This window comes from Panthera pardus, unplaced genomic scaffold, assembly GCF_024362965.1.
Source record: "Panthera pardus isolate Hobbes unplaced genomic scaffold, ASM2436296v1 HiC_scaffold_11, whole genome shotgun sequence".
NCBI lineage: Eukaryota > Metazoa > Chordata > Mammalia > Carnivora > Felidae > Panthera > Panthera pardus.
In genome coordinates this window covers 7,533,673-7,549,837 of record NW_026526666.1, presented here as the reverse complement: position 1 = coordinate 7,549,837, position 16,165 = coordinate 7,533,673, and the positions used below count along the sequence as shown (strand labels likewise).

The 16,165-nt window shown below is 52.0% G+C and overlaps 1 protein-coding gene across 5 annotated transcripts in view; it reads right to left on the bottom strand.

The window, feature by feature from the left end:
- Positions 1–262: 262 nt before the first annotated feature.
- IGSF3 (immunoglobulin superfamily member 3) overlaps positions 263–16,165 on the bottom strand; it is a 92,883-nt gene continuing 76,980 nt past the window's right edge. For all 5 annotated transcript variants that reach the window (XM_019457970.2, XM_019457973.2, XM_019457974.2 and 2 more), the window contains 4 exons: positions 12,955–13,365; positions 9,066–9,473; positions 5,222–5,692; positions 263–3,454 (listed from right to left, as the gene is read on the bottom strand). In XM_019457970.2, coding sequence (XP_019313515.2) covers positions 3,204–3,454; positions 5,222–5,692; positions 9,066–9,473; positions 12,955–13,365 — 1,541 coding nt within the window. In that variant the 3' untranslated portion in view covers positions 263–3,203. The remainder of the gene's footprint in view (positions 3,455–5,221; positions 5,693–9,065; positions 9,474–12,954; positions 13,366–16,165) is intronic.

The following is a 16,165-nucleotide window of genomic DNA, read 5'->3' as shown; positions in this document are numbered from 1 at the left end:
AGTGTCGAGAAAACGTTGTTTTTTTTTTTTTTTTTTTTTTAAGTCATCGTTTGTACAAAGGCACGCTTTAGGCTGTGGGGCAGGATGTGGCGGTAAAGGCTGCAATTCTTGACCCTGGAGCCCAGCAGGCCAAAGTCAGGAGCAGAACTCCAGACCCCCAGGGGACAGTGTCACAGAGCAAGAGAGGCTGTTAAGGGGTGGGAGGGGTGGGGGTAGGGGAGGAGAAAGAAGGACCGTGTACTCCAGTAACTGTAAACAGCCATATTTTCAACATAATTTACTACAGGTCTCTGAAGTGTATATAAAACATTTTAGTGCAACATTTTACAAATAGTTTTCCTTTAAAAAAACAAACAAACAAAAACAAATCAACAGCTCTCTACATCATGCATGGGTAGTTTTCTTACCCCACCTGTTTTTTTCAACAATAAACGCAGAGAAACCATTGTTTGAAAAGAATATGAAAACCTGCTACAGAAACACCCTGATGAAAGAGGGTGCCGGTCGTATCCCTGTCCGGAATGGGCCTAGCACAGTGTAGTTTTTCATTAATGCAACATTGTAGCCGTAGGTAAGTACGTCCAGAGAACCAGTTGGCAATTTTTCCTCTCCTGGTCCAATGCTCCGAGCTCCGGCAAGGCCATGTGCAATGAGGTCTCCCAGCCACTGGAGGGCACCATTACCGCTCATCTGACACCACATTTCCATAGAAATGGCCAAACAAGGTCCTGGGGATCTTCACAGAAAGCTGAAAAGCTCACCCTTTGATGGTATCCCCCAGCCCAACAGAAAATACACACGGGAAAAAAAAAAAAAAAAAAAAAAACTACTAAAATACTGGCTTCGGTTTCTTTTCTTCCTTTCAAATTTCCTGTAACCACTCCACATCTTTAATTGCGTGCATCACCTACTTTTCTATACCTGTGGGCAAGCTGGGCTCTTAGTAGTTACACAGCCAGTCCCAGCCCTCTGGCATCTTTCCCTTCACACCCTTCACACAGAGGAAAGCCGGGCATCTTCCCTCAAGCACTCAGGCTACAAGGCAGGGGCTGATTTCCCACAGAAAGCCCACGTGCCTGTAATGAAGAAATGGGGCAAAGGACTGCCTCCTTCCCTCACCCCTGAGCCTGACTGTACCCCCAAAGCGTTGCTGCAGCATACATAATACATGGAAATGAGCGTGTTAGGGATTAAGGTGTGGTGCCTACACAGGGTCTCAGAGGACAGTACTGGTGTGCGGGGAGGAAGAGGAGACCGGTCTACTACCTAAGCCAGTCCATCACCTTGCTTCCCCTGGGCTGCGGCATAGCAAGGCGTCTGCTGAAAACCCAGGCCACCACCTGCGCACCCAAAGACCCCGATGCGGATGGGCACCCACACGGCCTCCTGTGGAGTCTGTTCCGTCTCAGGACAGACAACAATCCCTCTGCTCAGACTTCACTCCGGAATCCCCAGTGGCTTTTTCTAAGCAGGGTGTACCCTTGGGGTTCAAGATGCAAGTTCCCGGAGGAAAGGGGATGGCGTTCTTGGCCAGCAAAATATAGGAAAGTCAGGGCACGCTTCTCCCCTGGGGTGAGCAAAAGGGCACAGGAGTGGGGGGGGGGGGGCGGGTGCTAAGCACCCTGCTCCATAGTGTGAACGAACAGGGCGACTGGGGCCTTGTTGGGCTCTAATGGGCATTCGAATAAAAAGCCACCGTAACCGTGAACAACCAAATCACCTAAGACCACAAACAAGATCTAAGAAGGGGAAGGGCAAAACCCTGCACCGGCATGAGGTGACTCTAAGCCGAGACTAGGTGGTCTGCAAGAGTTACAGAACGGGCTGTGTCTGGACCTCTCCTAGGCAGATACTCTTACGGCAGTGAGACACATGGAGAGAGAAATGGTGAATGAGAAAGACACCGTTACCTTGGAGGGAAATCTAGCTGGAAGGAAGAAGAAAAACCTAGTCTTCGTATCTCCAGGGTGGTGGTGATCTCTCCCCTGGTCTCCAAGTTCCAGGCTCTGGAAACCACCGCCCTCCCACCACCGACTCCTGGAGGAACTCAGCGGTCTGCCGGGCCCCGTGCCCTCCGGTGTAGGGTGCATACGGTGGCTGCTTGGGCCCTGTGTGTTCAGCTCAGCACGGCCCCCTTTTCAGGCTCACTGGCCACTGTCCTTTAAGAATGTGGCAAAGCACCTTAAAATAGAAGCCCACCCGCGCACAGTTACCAGTTCGAGGCCGCTCCTGCAAAACAGATCAAGCCGACAACTAGCCTTGTTTCCTTCCTTCACTAATCACTGGCTTTGATCAATCTGAAAGTCAGTGGCTGCTAAATGCAGCCTTCTGTCCAGGTTAGCCAGCAAAGCGTGTGCTGTTTGGGGCTTTTGACTTGTTCTCCAACAAAGTTGTGTTTTTTTGTTTTTTTGTTTTTTAATATATAATTTTTTGGCAAGGTTGGAACGAAGCCTACTTTTGCTTCCCTGACAGTCCGGTCGGGCATCGTCTACTCTAATGGGGTTATGCAGGATTCCTCCCGTACGTACACAGTTCTTTGAAGCAAAATTCAATGCTTTCATCTTGACTACAAAGTGGTTCCAACAACTCCAGCTGAGGGAAAAGATAAGATACAAATTGGGCCCGCATGACACATAATTTTCAAGTCTCGTTAAGAAAGTAAAAAACGTTTGGGCATGTTTCTGATCCGTGAGTAGTATTTTCAAGTATGCAGAAACAAAGAGTCCTGGAAGAGATTCCTTTGCACCAAAAAGTCCGTCCTCCCTTTGGCCATCGGCGGTATGTTGCGAGAAATTCGTCCGCAACGTTACGGAACCCAAGAAGGGTAAACCGGAGGGATTTAAAAAGAGTCCCTTACAAAGAATAAGAACCCCTGTAACATCTATCTGAGAATACGATATAAATCAGTGAGTAGATGTGGCATCTGGAGCTACTCACTACATTACCAAAAACAAAAACAAGAAGCCTAATTCTGCAGGATAAGGACATCTGCTCCAAAACAGCTAACCGACCACGACTGCCACCTAGAGGCGGTCTGTCTCTGTGCGGGATCCGGGACTTGGAACGTTGCTCAAGTCTGACTGTTGGCTGCCAGGAGAGCACTCCAAGAGTTGCAGCGCCGTCTGCCCGCCGTCCGATCACAGAGCAAGAGGCAGGAAGGGAGACTGTCAGCTCCTCCGCGGCTGAGGGCCGCTGCGGTCCCCTTAGTCTATGGCTCCTGGGTGGATACTGAGCACAGGGGGCTCCAGGCATGTGGGGGAGTAGTTGAGGTGTGGTTCTTTGATCCACAACAGGGGCACCCCATTCTTCCCGTCGGAGCTCTTGCTGGAGTTACGGCTCTTGAAGCGCACCAGCAGGATGGTGATGATGAGGATGCCGAAGATGGGGAAGGGGTAGAAGAAGACAAAGTAGAAGAGTGCGTCGTTGGAGCAGATGATGGACTGCAGGGTGGAACCTGAAACAGAGGCAGGACAGTGAGGGCGGGGAGCCTGGACCGCCCGCCTCTGCGCCTCAAGACCTGGCCCAGCCCACCCACGCCCCCTGCGCCCACCCTGTCCTTCCCTTGCCGCTGCCAGGGGTGGGGGGACCACCCTCCTGGCCGTGTTCTCACGGCAGCGCCTCCTTCCACTCACAGCTGGAAGTTCATTCAAAGCGGTGCCCCCATTTCCCACCGGGAGCCAGGACTGCGGCTTGGAAAGTCATATAAGAAAATGTAGTTTATTGACCGTGAACCCAGCTGCCCCTACAAGAAGATGCTGACTGCACCGAGTCCACACCTCCTGCCCGGTGGTGTTTCCCATGTCCCTTGGCGCCGAGCTCTGCTCCAAGTGGGCTTCTCTGGGAAGTGACACATTCTCTCCCCGCCAGCTTCTCAGAGCAGTTTTACCAGAGACGATGGTTACTTGAGTAACCTTAGCAGTGGTTAACATTATCAACTAAAATGCCATTACGGACCATTTACAAGTGTCCAAAAGTGTGTCTGTGGCTACAGAATTCATTCTGGATATGGAAGAGGATGAAACCGGCCCCCCCACTTCCCAGACCCACAAGGCCTCAGCAGGGGCCCAGCCCCTGGTAACCTGCCCTTTTCCCTGGAAAATAAGGCTGCTGGCTGATCACCACGTTCTACGAAACGTAATAAATATGGGCATCCGCGGTGGGCAGACGGGTCTAAACACCTTCCCTTGTCCTTTTGGGTCATGCACTAGTTTGTCAGGGGTCTGAGTCTCATTTAGGCTTTTCTCTGCGTTCTTTTCTACTGCACAGCTGTTGTCATCAGTATTATGAAGAAAACTCAGCACATGCTTATTAGATTTCCACAGTACATGAAATCGCTGATAGTTCCCCGCTCCACCCACTTTTCACTTACAAAACCTCAATTTCATATGGTTCCATCTAATCAACAGGAGGTAGTCAAAGAAAAGAAAAAGCTGACAAAGCTCAAACATTCAAGCCAGAATTACCTAGTAAAATGCATTGGCTGAAACAGAAACGAAGTTACAGTTTCTAGCAGATTCTGTCTTTCTGCGTTCCAGGCTAATTCTACTGTAACAAACACCGCCTTCAGTCTGCCATGTCCCACGCTCTGACAAAAGGCAACTGTAAGAGTGCCCTGTTAGAACAAATTATTCAGCACAGCCATTATTTCCTCTGGTCTCTGTCCATGGAGTTCCTTGACCGGGTGAGAAGTCCGAGTCCTGGACCAAGGGAGCAGGGCCGCCGCTAAGCCCTTCCCAGATGCCCTGTGGCATCACCCACTGCCCTTCTACTAGTTGGTTCTCCCAACCATGCGACATCCCCCTAAACCTCGAAATCACCCTCCAAAATACACATGAACCAAGAACACAGACTGTACTCAGGCTTCATTGTTTTGGTTTTTTTTTTCTCCCTTCTTATGAGTCTGAAACACAGTAACTGGCTAAAGAGGGACCAGGCTGGCTATGGAGCCACCAGTAACACCTACCAATATACTTGGACGATGAGCTCTCACTAAAATAGAATCTGGTGGGACATCAGGCTTGTGACCACTTTAATTCCTACCCACGTGGGGCAGTCAAGGGTCAATTCCACGAACTGGTGTTTCAAAGCCCAAATGCCTGGGACAGGTGGGAACACCACTTACTGAGCCATAATCGAGCTCTGATTTCATTCTTCCAGACCGCTGGAATCAACAGTTGGAACCAGCAGGGACCTCCTTCCCCTGTAACCTGGGAAAACTCACTTGTGTCCAGAACACGGATGCCGATGGGGGCCGACTCCTCCTCCGTCAGCCGGTACCATTCCTTCTGGGGGCCGGGCAACCACTCCTCCACGTGGCACGAGTAGTTCCCCGTGTCCCGGGGGCTGGCCTGCAGCACGGTGAGCCGGTAGAGCAAGGGGGAGAGCCTCTGGAAGCGAAGCCGGCCCTCCCACGGGCTGCCTTCTGGGCCAAAGACAGCATCCGGGCCCACGCTCAGCAGGGCCGTCCGCTCTGTGAGGTCCTCTTCTTCCTCCTCGTCCCCCTCCTGCTCCTCCTGTTCTCCCAGGCCAGGGCCTCCCCTTTCCCCTCCAGCTTTAGTCCTCAGAGAGTACCAGGCCACGGCAAAGCGGGAGTCCTGACTTGATCGAGAAACGATGCTACAGTCCAGCTGGAAAGCTGCCTTCTCGGACACCGTGGCATTGGGGACCACCGTGTCCACCTGCAGGGCGGCGTCTGGGGGAGGTGAGGGGCAAAAAAGGAGGAAGAGGCTGTTTTAGTTTCTCTGCTCAAAACAACCCCTGTGTCCATCACCAAATACACTCTAGTAACACAGTAACATACAATACACACCTACTACTGGAAGGAGTAAGGCAGTAGTACGTGGCAGAGATGAGGAAGGGCCCAAGAAAGATGGCTAGACTACAGGAGAGCTGTGCACCCTGTGTGCCACTGTATGCAGTAGAAAATGTGTTTTGTTCGGACACGTGGATTTGGTTACACTTGCACAAAATATCTGTGGAAGAACTCACAAGAGGTGGGTAACACGGCTGCTCATGGGAATCCGGGGAGGAAGGGACACTTACTTTCACTGTAACCTCTTGCAGTGGCTGAAGGGTCCCCCCGCCCCCAAGATTCATGCCTATCTGGAACTTCAGACTGTGACCTTATTTGGAAATAAAGTCTTTGCAGGTGTGATGAACTCCTACTGGATTTAGGGTGGGCACTACATGCAACGACCGGTGTCCTGATGAGAAGAGAAGGGGCCACACAGAGAGAAGGCCGTGTGAACTGGGGCAATGCAGCCACAAGCCAGGGAATACTTGGGACCACAGAGAAGCTGGAAGAGGCAAGGAAGGATTCTTCCCTAGAAACTTCAGCGGGGGAAGCCTGGCCCTGCTGATAATTTGCTTCTAGACCACTAGCCTCCAGAACCATCAGACAATAAATTTTTGTTGTTTTAAGCTACGAAGCTTGTGCTAATTTGTTATGGCAACCCTGGACAAGGAATTCACCCTTCAGCAGTTCTGGAGTCTAAACTGTGTGCATGTAGATGGTTACCTATGCCCCAGGGAACCGAGGAGGTAAGTATTCGCTAAGGACTGAAGCCCAGCCATAGACAACAGACCCGAAAGTGCCCCTCACCTTGAGCACAGACCCCAGAAGGATGTCCCGGACAGCATCTTCCGGACAGAGATCGGAGACACAAAACAGCCGTGGAGAGGTTACCCAAGCAGGTGAGTCAGACCTCACAGACACCACCGGGCAGCTATAATCTCTATCTTCATTTTGCTGCCTACCCCCTGCCTTTGTTTGGCTCACTGGGGTAGGTACTCAACAAATAATCCGTTCCCTCCCTCCTAAATGGCCTGTTTGGCCCTGTTGATGAAATGCTCGCAAAAGATGCCAACATAACAGCCACAAAAGCAGAGATACCAAATCGGATTCTGCTTGGATAAAGACCAAATAGGACCACTTCCCAGGTACTGTCCTGGGCTTTCAATGAATTGGCTTCATGTCGCTCACAGGTGAACACAAAGCTGGGCGCCCCCACCTTTGTGGGGCTCTGCCAAGCCCCCGCACACCCCCATCCAGAATCTTGGTGTGCGTCACGGGCACCTGAAAGCTCAGGACCTGGGTACAGGTGGTGGGAAGTGTGCCTCGGCCCAGCACCGGTGGGGGAGAACACGCTGGAAGGCAACGTGGCAGGGTGGAGAATACCCTATCATAGAGACTCCTGCTCCCTTGCACATCGGTTCATCCTTGCAGAGATCACGGCTGACTGTGTCTCGAGCCATCAGAGAGGAATCCTACAGATTAAGGCACATCCTAGGGCACCTTCACCCTGCAGAGCCTACCAAGCTGGTGTCCCAAAGCTCCCAGCGGCTGGCCAATGTGATGCCACGCAATGGCAAGATGGCAGAGACCCCGGAAGGGCCTCTTCCCCACCTACTCTCCCTTTGCTTTCTTCTCGTCTGAATGCTTACAATGTAAGCATTCACTTTTTTTTTTTTTAAGTTTATATATTTATTTTGAAAGAGAGAGAGCAAGCCTGAGTGGGGGAGGAGCAGAGAGAGACAGAGGGAGGGAGAGAATCCCAAGCAGGCTCCACAACGAACAGGGGTTTGAACTCAAGAACGAAGAGACCATGACCTGAGCAGAAACCAAGAGTCAGGCGCCTAACTGACTGAGCCACGCAGGTGCCCCGGCGCTTAACTTTTCATGTAAATTTCCTGGCTCCTTCGCGTGCTTAGTGATGACTCAATACAAGTGTTTTGAATGAAACAGGCCCACTTTCCCGTGTCCTCCCCCCACTCCCTGTAGCATGTCTCTCACTAATGTGGTGGTCCATGTCCATCCCCTTCTGCCAGAGGCCAAACCATCTCCCTGTGCAGACTTTAGCACTCTTTCTGCTTCAGGTGTAAGCCACAAGAAAGAAGGGTGCTTCTCCCCCTCCCCTGTAGGTTAAGCTGCAATGCAGTGGGCAGTCCAGAAATGTCTGTCTGCCCCTGGGCCACCTGGAGCCCTGGTTTGGCAACGTGCAAGCGGGTGAGCCTCCGGGGAGAAGAGCACACTCAGATGCCACGTCTCTGCCAATTTACCTTTGGAAGAAGACACGCGGCAGTTTCTAAGCAAGGCGAAAAGAGAAAACACATAAGCTCATGGCAAATAGGAGTAACCCCAGGCAGAGGTGATTTCCTGTCCAGCTTCGGCAAGACACAGAGCAGAGAGATAATGCCCTTTCCTGTAACAAAGGGCACGTTCACTCTCGAAGTGTGTGTTCTGTGACGCATGGGGTGAGCACAGCTGCGAGGCCCCCGTGTCCCACCAAGGCAGACAGCCGCTCCACGCAGGTGTGGAAACATGACGAATGCTCCCACCAGACCACCAACAGAGGCCCTGGGATGCTCAGAAAATGGGCAAGACGGAGCGTTCGCACTGGCCCAGCCACAAAGTTCATTCCTGCCCCACGTCCGCTGCGGGGGGAGGCACTGACTTTTCGCTCTGACTTGAATGAGGAGGTGATATTGCAGAGGACACAGGAATCCTGCTCACCTCTGCTTTAATTATGGGTTTAAATGTGTAACGATCATTATACTGAGTAATTATGTGCATTTAGCCACTTTAGGAACAACAGTAAGGACAAGAAAAGCCACACAGTGCAGTCAGAACAGTCGTCGGCACCAATAAAATTATTAGGAAGTGAAAGACTAAATTTCATCATTTTCTATTTAAAGCACATGAATCCATTGTTTTCCACTGAAAACCTACAAGCCCAATTTTTTGAACCGCACGACTACTGTTTCAAAAGTTTTTGCGTATCTACCACCTCCTGAATCTGAATGTATTCTTTAAAGAGAAAATATTCTGTGTTCTGCAACAAGTGAAAAATGTTACTCTAGCGAAGAAACAGGATCACCTTAGGCCAAAGCCAGATGTGCAATTTCCCATTCGCTTAGGGGGGAAAAAATCTGAGACAATTGTAAACGCAAAATGTAAATGCTCCTATGTTTAACCGCAAACAACGTATGTTGCGCAGCACACAAAGTAGGACACTTATGAGGGGAAACGCCCAGAGCAGTGAGGGCCTGGGGATGTGAAGCCTCACCTGGCCGCATGACAGTAACAGCCATCTGCCCGGCAGTGTCCTCTGCCCGCTTATACCACACGCCGCTGGGGCTGGGGAGCCACTCCTCCACGCGGCAGCTGTAGGTCCCGCTGTCCTGCACCGCCACGTTCTGGATGAACAGCCGATACACGCCGGACGAAGGACTCTCCAGATGCAGCCGCCCCTTCAGGTTGTTTTTGGCCGCCTGCTCTCCATAGTGGAAGGTGGCCTCGCGGCTCAGGCGGGCCACAGTCTCCCGCTCCGGGTGGTTGGGCTTCCACACAAACCACTCGACCATGAGCTGGGACGCAGCGCTGGTGCGGTTCAGCACCACACACTCCAGCTGCACCTGCTGCGTCTCCAGGACCGACAGATTCCCCTGCGCTTGGCTGAGCTTCAGGCGGCTGTCTGGAAAGGGGAGGAAAGGCACATTAGCAGCGAGGCACAACAGGTGCTCTCATGCACGTTTTGCAAACGCAGGCCGACGGCTGCCCTCCCCGTGCTAAAGGGCAGCGGCACACTCCATCAGCAGAAACACTTCCAGGTGGAGCGCCCTACACATAACGCGTTCCTGGATCGCGTGTCCGAGTGCCCGGACTGTCAGCAGTTCATGGTAACAGCGGTCCCCCAATTTATATCTCGTTGATTCAGATGCACAGAGGAGGACAAGCATGACCTATGGATGCCTCCACACCCAGTGACAGCAGACCATAAGCATACAGCTGACCAGAGGGGTGGCTGCGAAGGGACAGGCAGGAAAGGGCGTGCTGAGACCCCCTTTCAAGCCCAGAGCAAATTTTAAAAACTGACCACAGGATGGCTAGAATACACCAGACTGTCCACCACCAAAGAACTACAGAGGAAGCAGTTTAAATATGTCCCCGACTTGGCCTTAGGAACCGCAGTCCTTGCTTTCTCGGGTTCCCTCTCGAGGTGGGAACAGAACTGATCTGACATTAGTGAAGAAAAGCCCGATATGGATGGAACCACTGACTTGACAGCTCAGCCCATCAGATCCTCCTCTAGAGAGAAAAGTGTCGTTAATGATGGTACACCCAGATGACAGGCATGTAATTTCATAAAAGGTCCTAATGAGTCTATCTGGACCAGAGAGATCAAACAGCTACAGAACTGCAGGAACACCTGGGGAAGGAGACCTTTGGAGTGACATTTGAAGAGGGAGAGGGCCGCCCACCGTCACGTTTTACTTTTTACATTTCAAAACTTCCCGAGTATTTTACAATGGAAGGCAATACCCTTTGGTATTAAAAGGTCAAAAATTAAAAATAACAGAAAAACTGTTTTAAATAACTGGTCTCCCCAGAATATACATATACGTGTGTGTGTGTGTGTGTGTGTGTGTGTGTGTGTAGATGTTAACTCTAGTTGTCCTGGGTTGAAAGATTATTTTCTTCTTTGTGTTTTCCCAAAGCTCTAGAAGCATATTCTTTCTCATCAGCAAAAAAAAAAAAAAAAAAAAAAAAAAAAAAAAAAAAAAGGAGAGGGGTGGTGTGTAGAGAGGAAAGAAAAAAAAAAAAAAGAAAAACTCTCAACTGAAAAGGAGGAACGTGTTGTTTTAATCAGGGTCTTGTGCGTTTTCTGTTTAAGGTGTTAGTATTCCCCAGAGATGGCTCTCCCTACACGGATTTTGACAAACATCCTTCCTGCCCCAGTGAGCTCACTGTGGGTCTGTAGTCTCAGATGGGGGGAGTCCCTCAATAAATTCAGGATCCACCAAGATTCTCTTAGTTTCTGCACAAACAAGTGAAGGGAAAGGATGACACATCTGGTGGGCGGGGGGATCATGTCCTCCCACCAGACAAAGTGACCAGAACTGAAAACAGACAGGAAGAACAGAAACCTAAGAGAACCCGTGTAGGCCAAATGACAAATGCCAGTTTTCAAAAGTCCCAAGGACTGGCCTGAGGTCTCTGGAAATACCAAGAGGGACCAGGCAGACCAGAGCTTCCTCTGCAATACATCAGCAGAAGGGTTCCCAAAAGTGCCACTGAGGGGGGTGACAATCTGCACTGGGGCAGTCTTAGCAATACAACATCTGAAGGGAAAAGGGGGGCCAGGCCACGTCCAGGCCTCTGCATCTGGTCCTATGTGCTGTCTGAACAAGTGTTTATTGAGGCTTCCTGGGAGACAAGCCATGGGAACAGAAAGGTAAAAAATACACACACACACACACACACACACACACACACACACGCACGCACGCACACTTCTATATATAACACATATTTCATGATGAGTGAATTTCCATATGTATAAATACGAATAAGCAGTTTATAATTCCTTACATATGAATAAGTAAAGAAACAGAATGCCAGGTGGGGGTGTGTGCTATGCAGGGGACAGAGAAAGGGGTACAAAGTGACTAGGATGCTATTTTAGTTAAGATGAGCTAGAAACACCTCTCTGAGGAAGAATGAGATAAATGAAGATCTATGGTCAACCTGTTCCAGGCTAAGAGAACAGTAACTACAAAGGCCCTGGGGTGTCCAAGGAAAGCAGCCATCTGTTCCTTATTCAATCAATATTTATTAATGGCACCATGCCAGTGGCTGAAAATACAAAGACACAGCCCTGTCCTCAAAGTGCTTAGAGTAGAAAAGAATTGCAAACAAATAATTGTTACATTAGGTATTTTATAACGAAAAAAGAACCTCTGGCGATATGGGAGAAAGCAGGGAAGGCTTCCTGGAGGTGATGTCGAGTGAAGTCTTGGGGATGGGGTAGAGACAGGGGAGAGGCCGTGGGAGAGGGGCGTTCCAGGCAGAGAGGACAGCATATAAACAAATGCATGGACATGGGACTTAGGGTAGCACCCCCGCCCATCAGGAAGGACAGGCAGCGACAACAAATCACAGGCCACGCAGATATGAGGGATGGACAGGGAGCTTAAGGCTACATCAGGTAGGGCTTAGAGCTCTTTAACAAGGGGAAAGGGAGACTGACGGGGCACCCTTCACATGTGAAAAGATATGACCCAAAGTTATCCTGGGCTGTTCCAGGGGCAGACCTAAACCTGGAGGGAAATTACATGGAGGGGGGTTTTCCACCCATGAGGCCTGAGGATGTAGAAAGCTCCCCACCCCGGGAAGCATTCCGGCAGAGGTCAGGTGCCGGCCCAGTCTGTCAGGCAGCAGAATGAGGGCCGCACCCACAGTCTGAGAGGGGGCAGAGGGGCGGATCGCTTTGCAGACAGGGAGGGTTCCTGAAATGGGTAGTAAGAAAGAAAGGGGAAGCAGAGGACAGAGACTAGAAAGTGCCCTCTGGGTCAGAATGCTGGCTATGGAGCTGGCGCCAGCCTGAGCTCCGGGGTGTGACCTGCTAACCCAAAAGGAGACCCAGGAGCTGCCAGGGACCCTCCCTTGCCACCTCTTGCTCAGCACAGCCGCCCCTCGGGCCTCTCCCTGGTAAGGGAGACACTGTCCGTAAGAGCAGAGTCAAGGACGCTTTCCTGGGGTTGCCCTCAGCACCAGGACGCTCTCACTGCAGACAAAGCAGGCAGCCCACAGTGTACCAGGGTGATGGCCCCTGCACCTGCACCCACACCCCACGTGGACCCTGCGGCACCCCGTCACCCCCAGGCAGGTCTCTGCACCTGCACCCATACCCCGCGTGGACCCTGCGGCACCCCGTCACCCCCAGGCAGGTCTCTGCACCTGCACCCACACCCCGCGTGGACCCTGCAGCACCCCGTCACCCCCAGGCAGGTCTCTGCACCTGCACCCACACCCCGTGTGGACCCCACAGAGCCCCGTCACCCCCAGGCAGGTCTCTGCACCTGCACCCACACCCCGTGTGGAACCCACAGAGCTCCGTCACCCCCAGGAAGCCTCTCTGTACTAACCCCGTGCCGGCTGCGCCCTCGTCTTACCTGGCCGCTTCACAGTGACTTCTGTGCGCCCCGAAACCTCCTCGGCCAGCTTGTACCAGGCATAGTTGGGGCTCAGCAGCCACTCCTCCACGTGGCAGTAGTAGCTGCCACTGTCACTGACCTCGGCCCTCTGCACGGTGAGGCTGAACAAGCCCCCGGAAACGTGCCTCTCGAACTGCAGCCGGGGCCTCAGGCCCTCCTCCTCGGCATAGGTGCCGTACTCAAAGGCGGAGCTGTGGGTGGTTTTCAGGATGAGCTTCCCGTCGGCATCCGAGGGCTTATGCACGTACCAGAGCACCGCAAAGTGGGAGTTCGGGCTGGTCTGAGACTTAACCGAGCAGTTCAGCTGGATGGGCCTGTTTTCCACCAGAGTGAGGGTCCTCTTCGACTTGCTCACCTGCAGCTTTGTCACTGCAAAGGAAAGGGGGCGGTTCAGCACAATCACCGCACACACCTGCCCAGGAACGTCCCCAGCCTCACGTGCGGCCTCCAGCCTGGTTTTGCCCCGCACGGTTCCGGGAGGGCCGGCCCGGACAGGCTTCCTTCGAAGCATGGCTCGGTGTGAGGGAGGCTGCACGGAGCCAGTTTTACCCCAACATCCCTCCACCTGTCTCCTCCCTACTCCCCTCACCTGCACGCAGCCTCCAGGGGACCCAGCTGAAACTTCAATCATTTGCCTGCCTAGGAAGTTCAATGGCTCCCAACTGCTTGAGCTCATAAAGGAAAAAAAAATTCCTTTTCACAGTACAAAGTCCCTCCAGGATTTGGCTCTTACCCAACTGTCCTCACTCATCTCAGTGACTCACCCCTCCAGCACCCCCACCCCTCCCCAGCCCCCTGCACCTCTTCCTTGAGCTCTGGTCTCTGCTCACCTGTCCTCTCTGCCTATATGTCCTTCCACCATCTCCCTCCACACCCCCCGATCCTTCTGTGCCCTCGTCCTTCCATGCCCCCTCTTTCCCTCCCATCCTACTGGGCCAGCAGCCCCTCTCTGCCCTGGCACCACATCTTCTACATATCTTCCAGAAGTTTTTCCTTAGTCTCTCTTCCACCCTAGCCTCTGAGCGCCCTGTGGGTAGAGATCAAGCTTTTCCCTTGCAGTCTGCAAGTATTCTGAGTGCGCCCTTCCTGATGCTAATAAGTGCTAGGAATGCCCTGAAGAACACTGTCCTGCCTAGGGGATGTTCTCGTCACTGCACCCCCAGAGCCTGGCACAGCGCCTGGGCTATGGAAAAGCACTCAGTGTCTGCTGGGATATGTGGGGGAGAGCATGTGAGAGAAATATGGTAGCAGGTAGTTCAGAGATTGCTGGGGTGATCTTCCTGGGGGCAGAGAGAGGGAGGGGGCAGAGAGAGGGAGAAGGCAGAGAAGAAAATGCTGAGCAATGGGACAGAACAGAGCCACCTCCAGCGTCCTTCCCCTCTCCACCCTGCTCCAAAACCGGAAGGGAGGGCAGACTCCGGAGTGCCACCCTACCTGCTAATTAATGGCTATGCTCGCCTTTGAGGTGGCAGGAAGCCAAGGTCAAATGACATATATCTTACGTAGGTAATCTGGGATCATACCCACTCCATCTTTATGACACTTGGCTCTGCTTTCCCGCTACCGACCATCCTCTCCATACTGAAAAAGTTTTAAAAAAGGAAGATGTAACTCTGAATTCCTCCTGGGGAGCTATCAGTGCAAGCACCTTTTCACATCTCAATTCAAATTTCTGAAAGCCCCAGACAGTCACTTGGATGCCCTGGTCCCACACAGACAAACGTTGCGGATGGCGGGATCTGATACCCCACACCATTACTACAAAAGCCACTCTAGGGACAAGTAACTCAGTGGTGAGTCGGGTGACACTCTTCACAAAGGACTGCTGGCTGAACTCACGTCCCCACAGACCTTCTCAAGCCATCAAGAACGCACCAACATGAGAGGACTCCCAGGTCCCACGGCCCACCCTTCTGGTTTCGTCTTTTGTTGGAGCCCAGTCTCCCGCGTTCCCCCTTCTTCAAACACACAGAGTCCTCCAGGGCACGCCGGGAATCCTGGGCAGGGTTTACCAGTTAGCTTCCAAGCTCAGCAAACTGGATGCACACGAGCTTGCCAGTCGACTTTTCAGATCGGATTCCGGCAATACTTAGAACACCCAGCTCCCTTTTCATTCCTTTCCAACCCAATTCACCGCATGCAAATGATATCTACATCAGCACAAATGATACCACCTGAATTATCTGGTTCTTGTCCAAGAAAACTGGGCTGTTCAGTGCAGAGTAGAAAGAGCTTTAAAATGTATTATTAATTGGGGCCAGATTATTTTTGCAAGTGTTACTAAGGAAACCTCAATTGCTATAGTAACTGCATATGTTAAACTGGAATCCTATGACTAAGCTTCAGTTCGGTCACATGGTCCCAGAGCAAGGATCCAAGGAAGAGAAATGTTTCAAAGGATTGCCATTTTTTTTTTCTTTCCTTCCCATGTCAAAATATTGTGAAGTGTTGAAAAGCTGGAAAGAGAGGCATTTTTGAAATGTGGGGCATGCCTGACAGGTGGGCGAGGGGTCAGCTCCTATTCTATGCTCTGAATTCCCTCCCGCATCTCAAGGGCAGGGAGGACCTTCCCTGAAGCCCAGAGACCGCAGCCCCCACGACTAATTAGGAAGATCCGCCGAGTCCTGTCCAGTACTGCCCTGGGCAGTGTGTCTGTCTACACCACCCTCCTCCACAGAGGCAGGGGGGGCCCGGGGGCCCTCAAGGCCCGCAGGAATTTTCATCTGCATGATAACAGCACCTCACAGGAGTGCTGTACAGGTTAAACGCAACGGTCTATAGAAGAGTTCAGCGCAGAGCCTGCTGGATCACGAACACGCAATCCATTTTCACTCTTCCCATTTCTTTTTGGTCTCTGGGTTCAGTCCCACGTTCAAAGCTCAACAGGACAACGGGTCAGACTGGCACATTTGCTACTGAAGTGCTCCCCTGGACCAGCAAGCACCAGGGTCACCTGGGAACTTGTTAGAAATGCAGACTCTGGGACCCCCCCACCCCGCACACCCCCCGGCGCCCCCCAGCCCACTGGCTCAGAATCTGCCTTTAACAAGATCCCTGGGTGATTCGCATGCACCTTAAAGCCTGAGAAATCCTGGACGTGGCCCTGTGAGTGAGTGGATTTCAAGAGGCAACAACGTAGAGGTGAAAAAGGAAAGATGCTGGGGGCCAA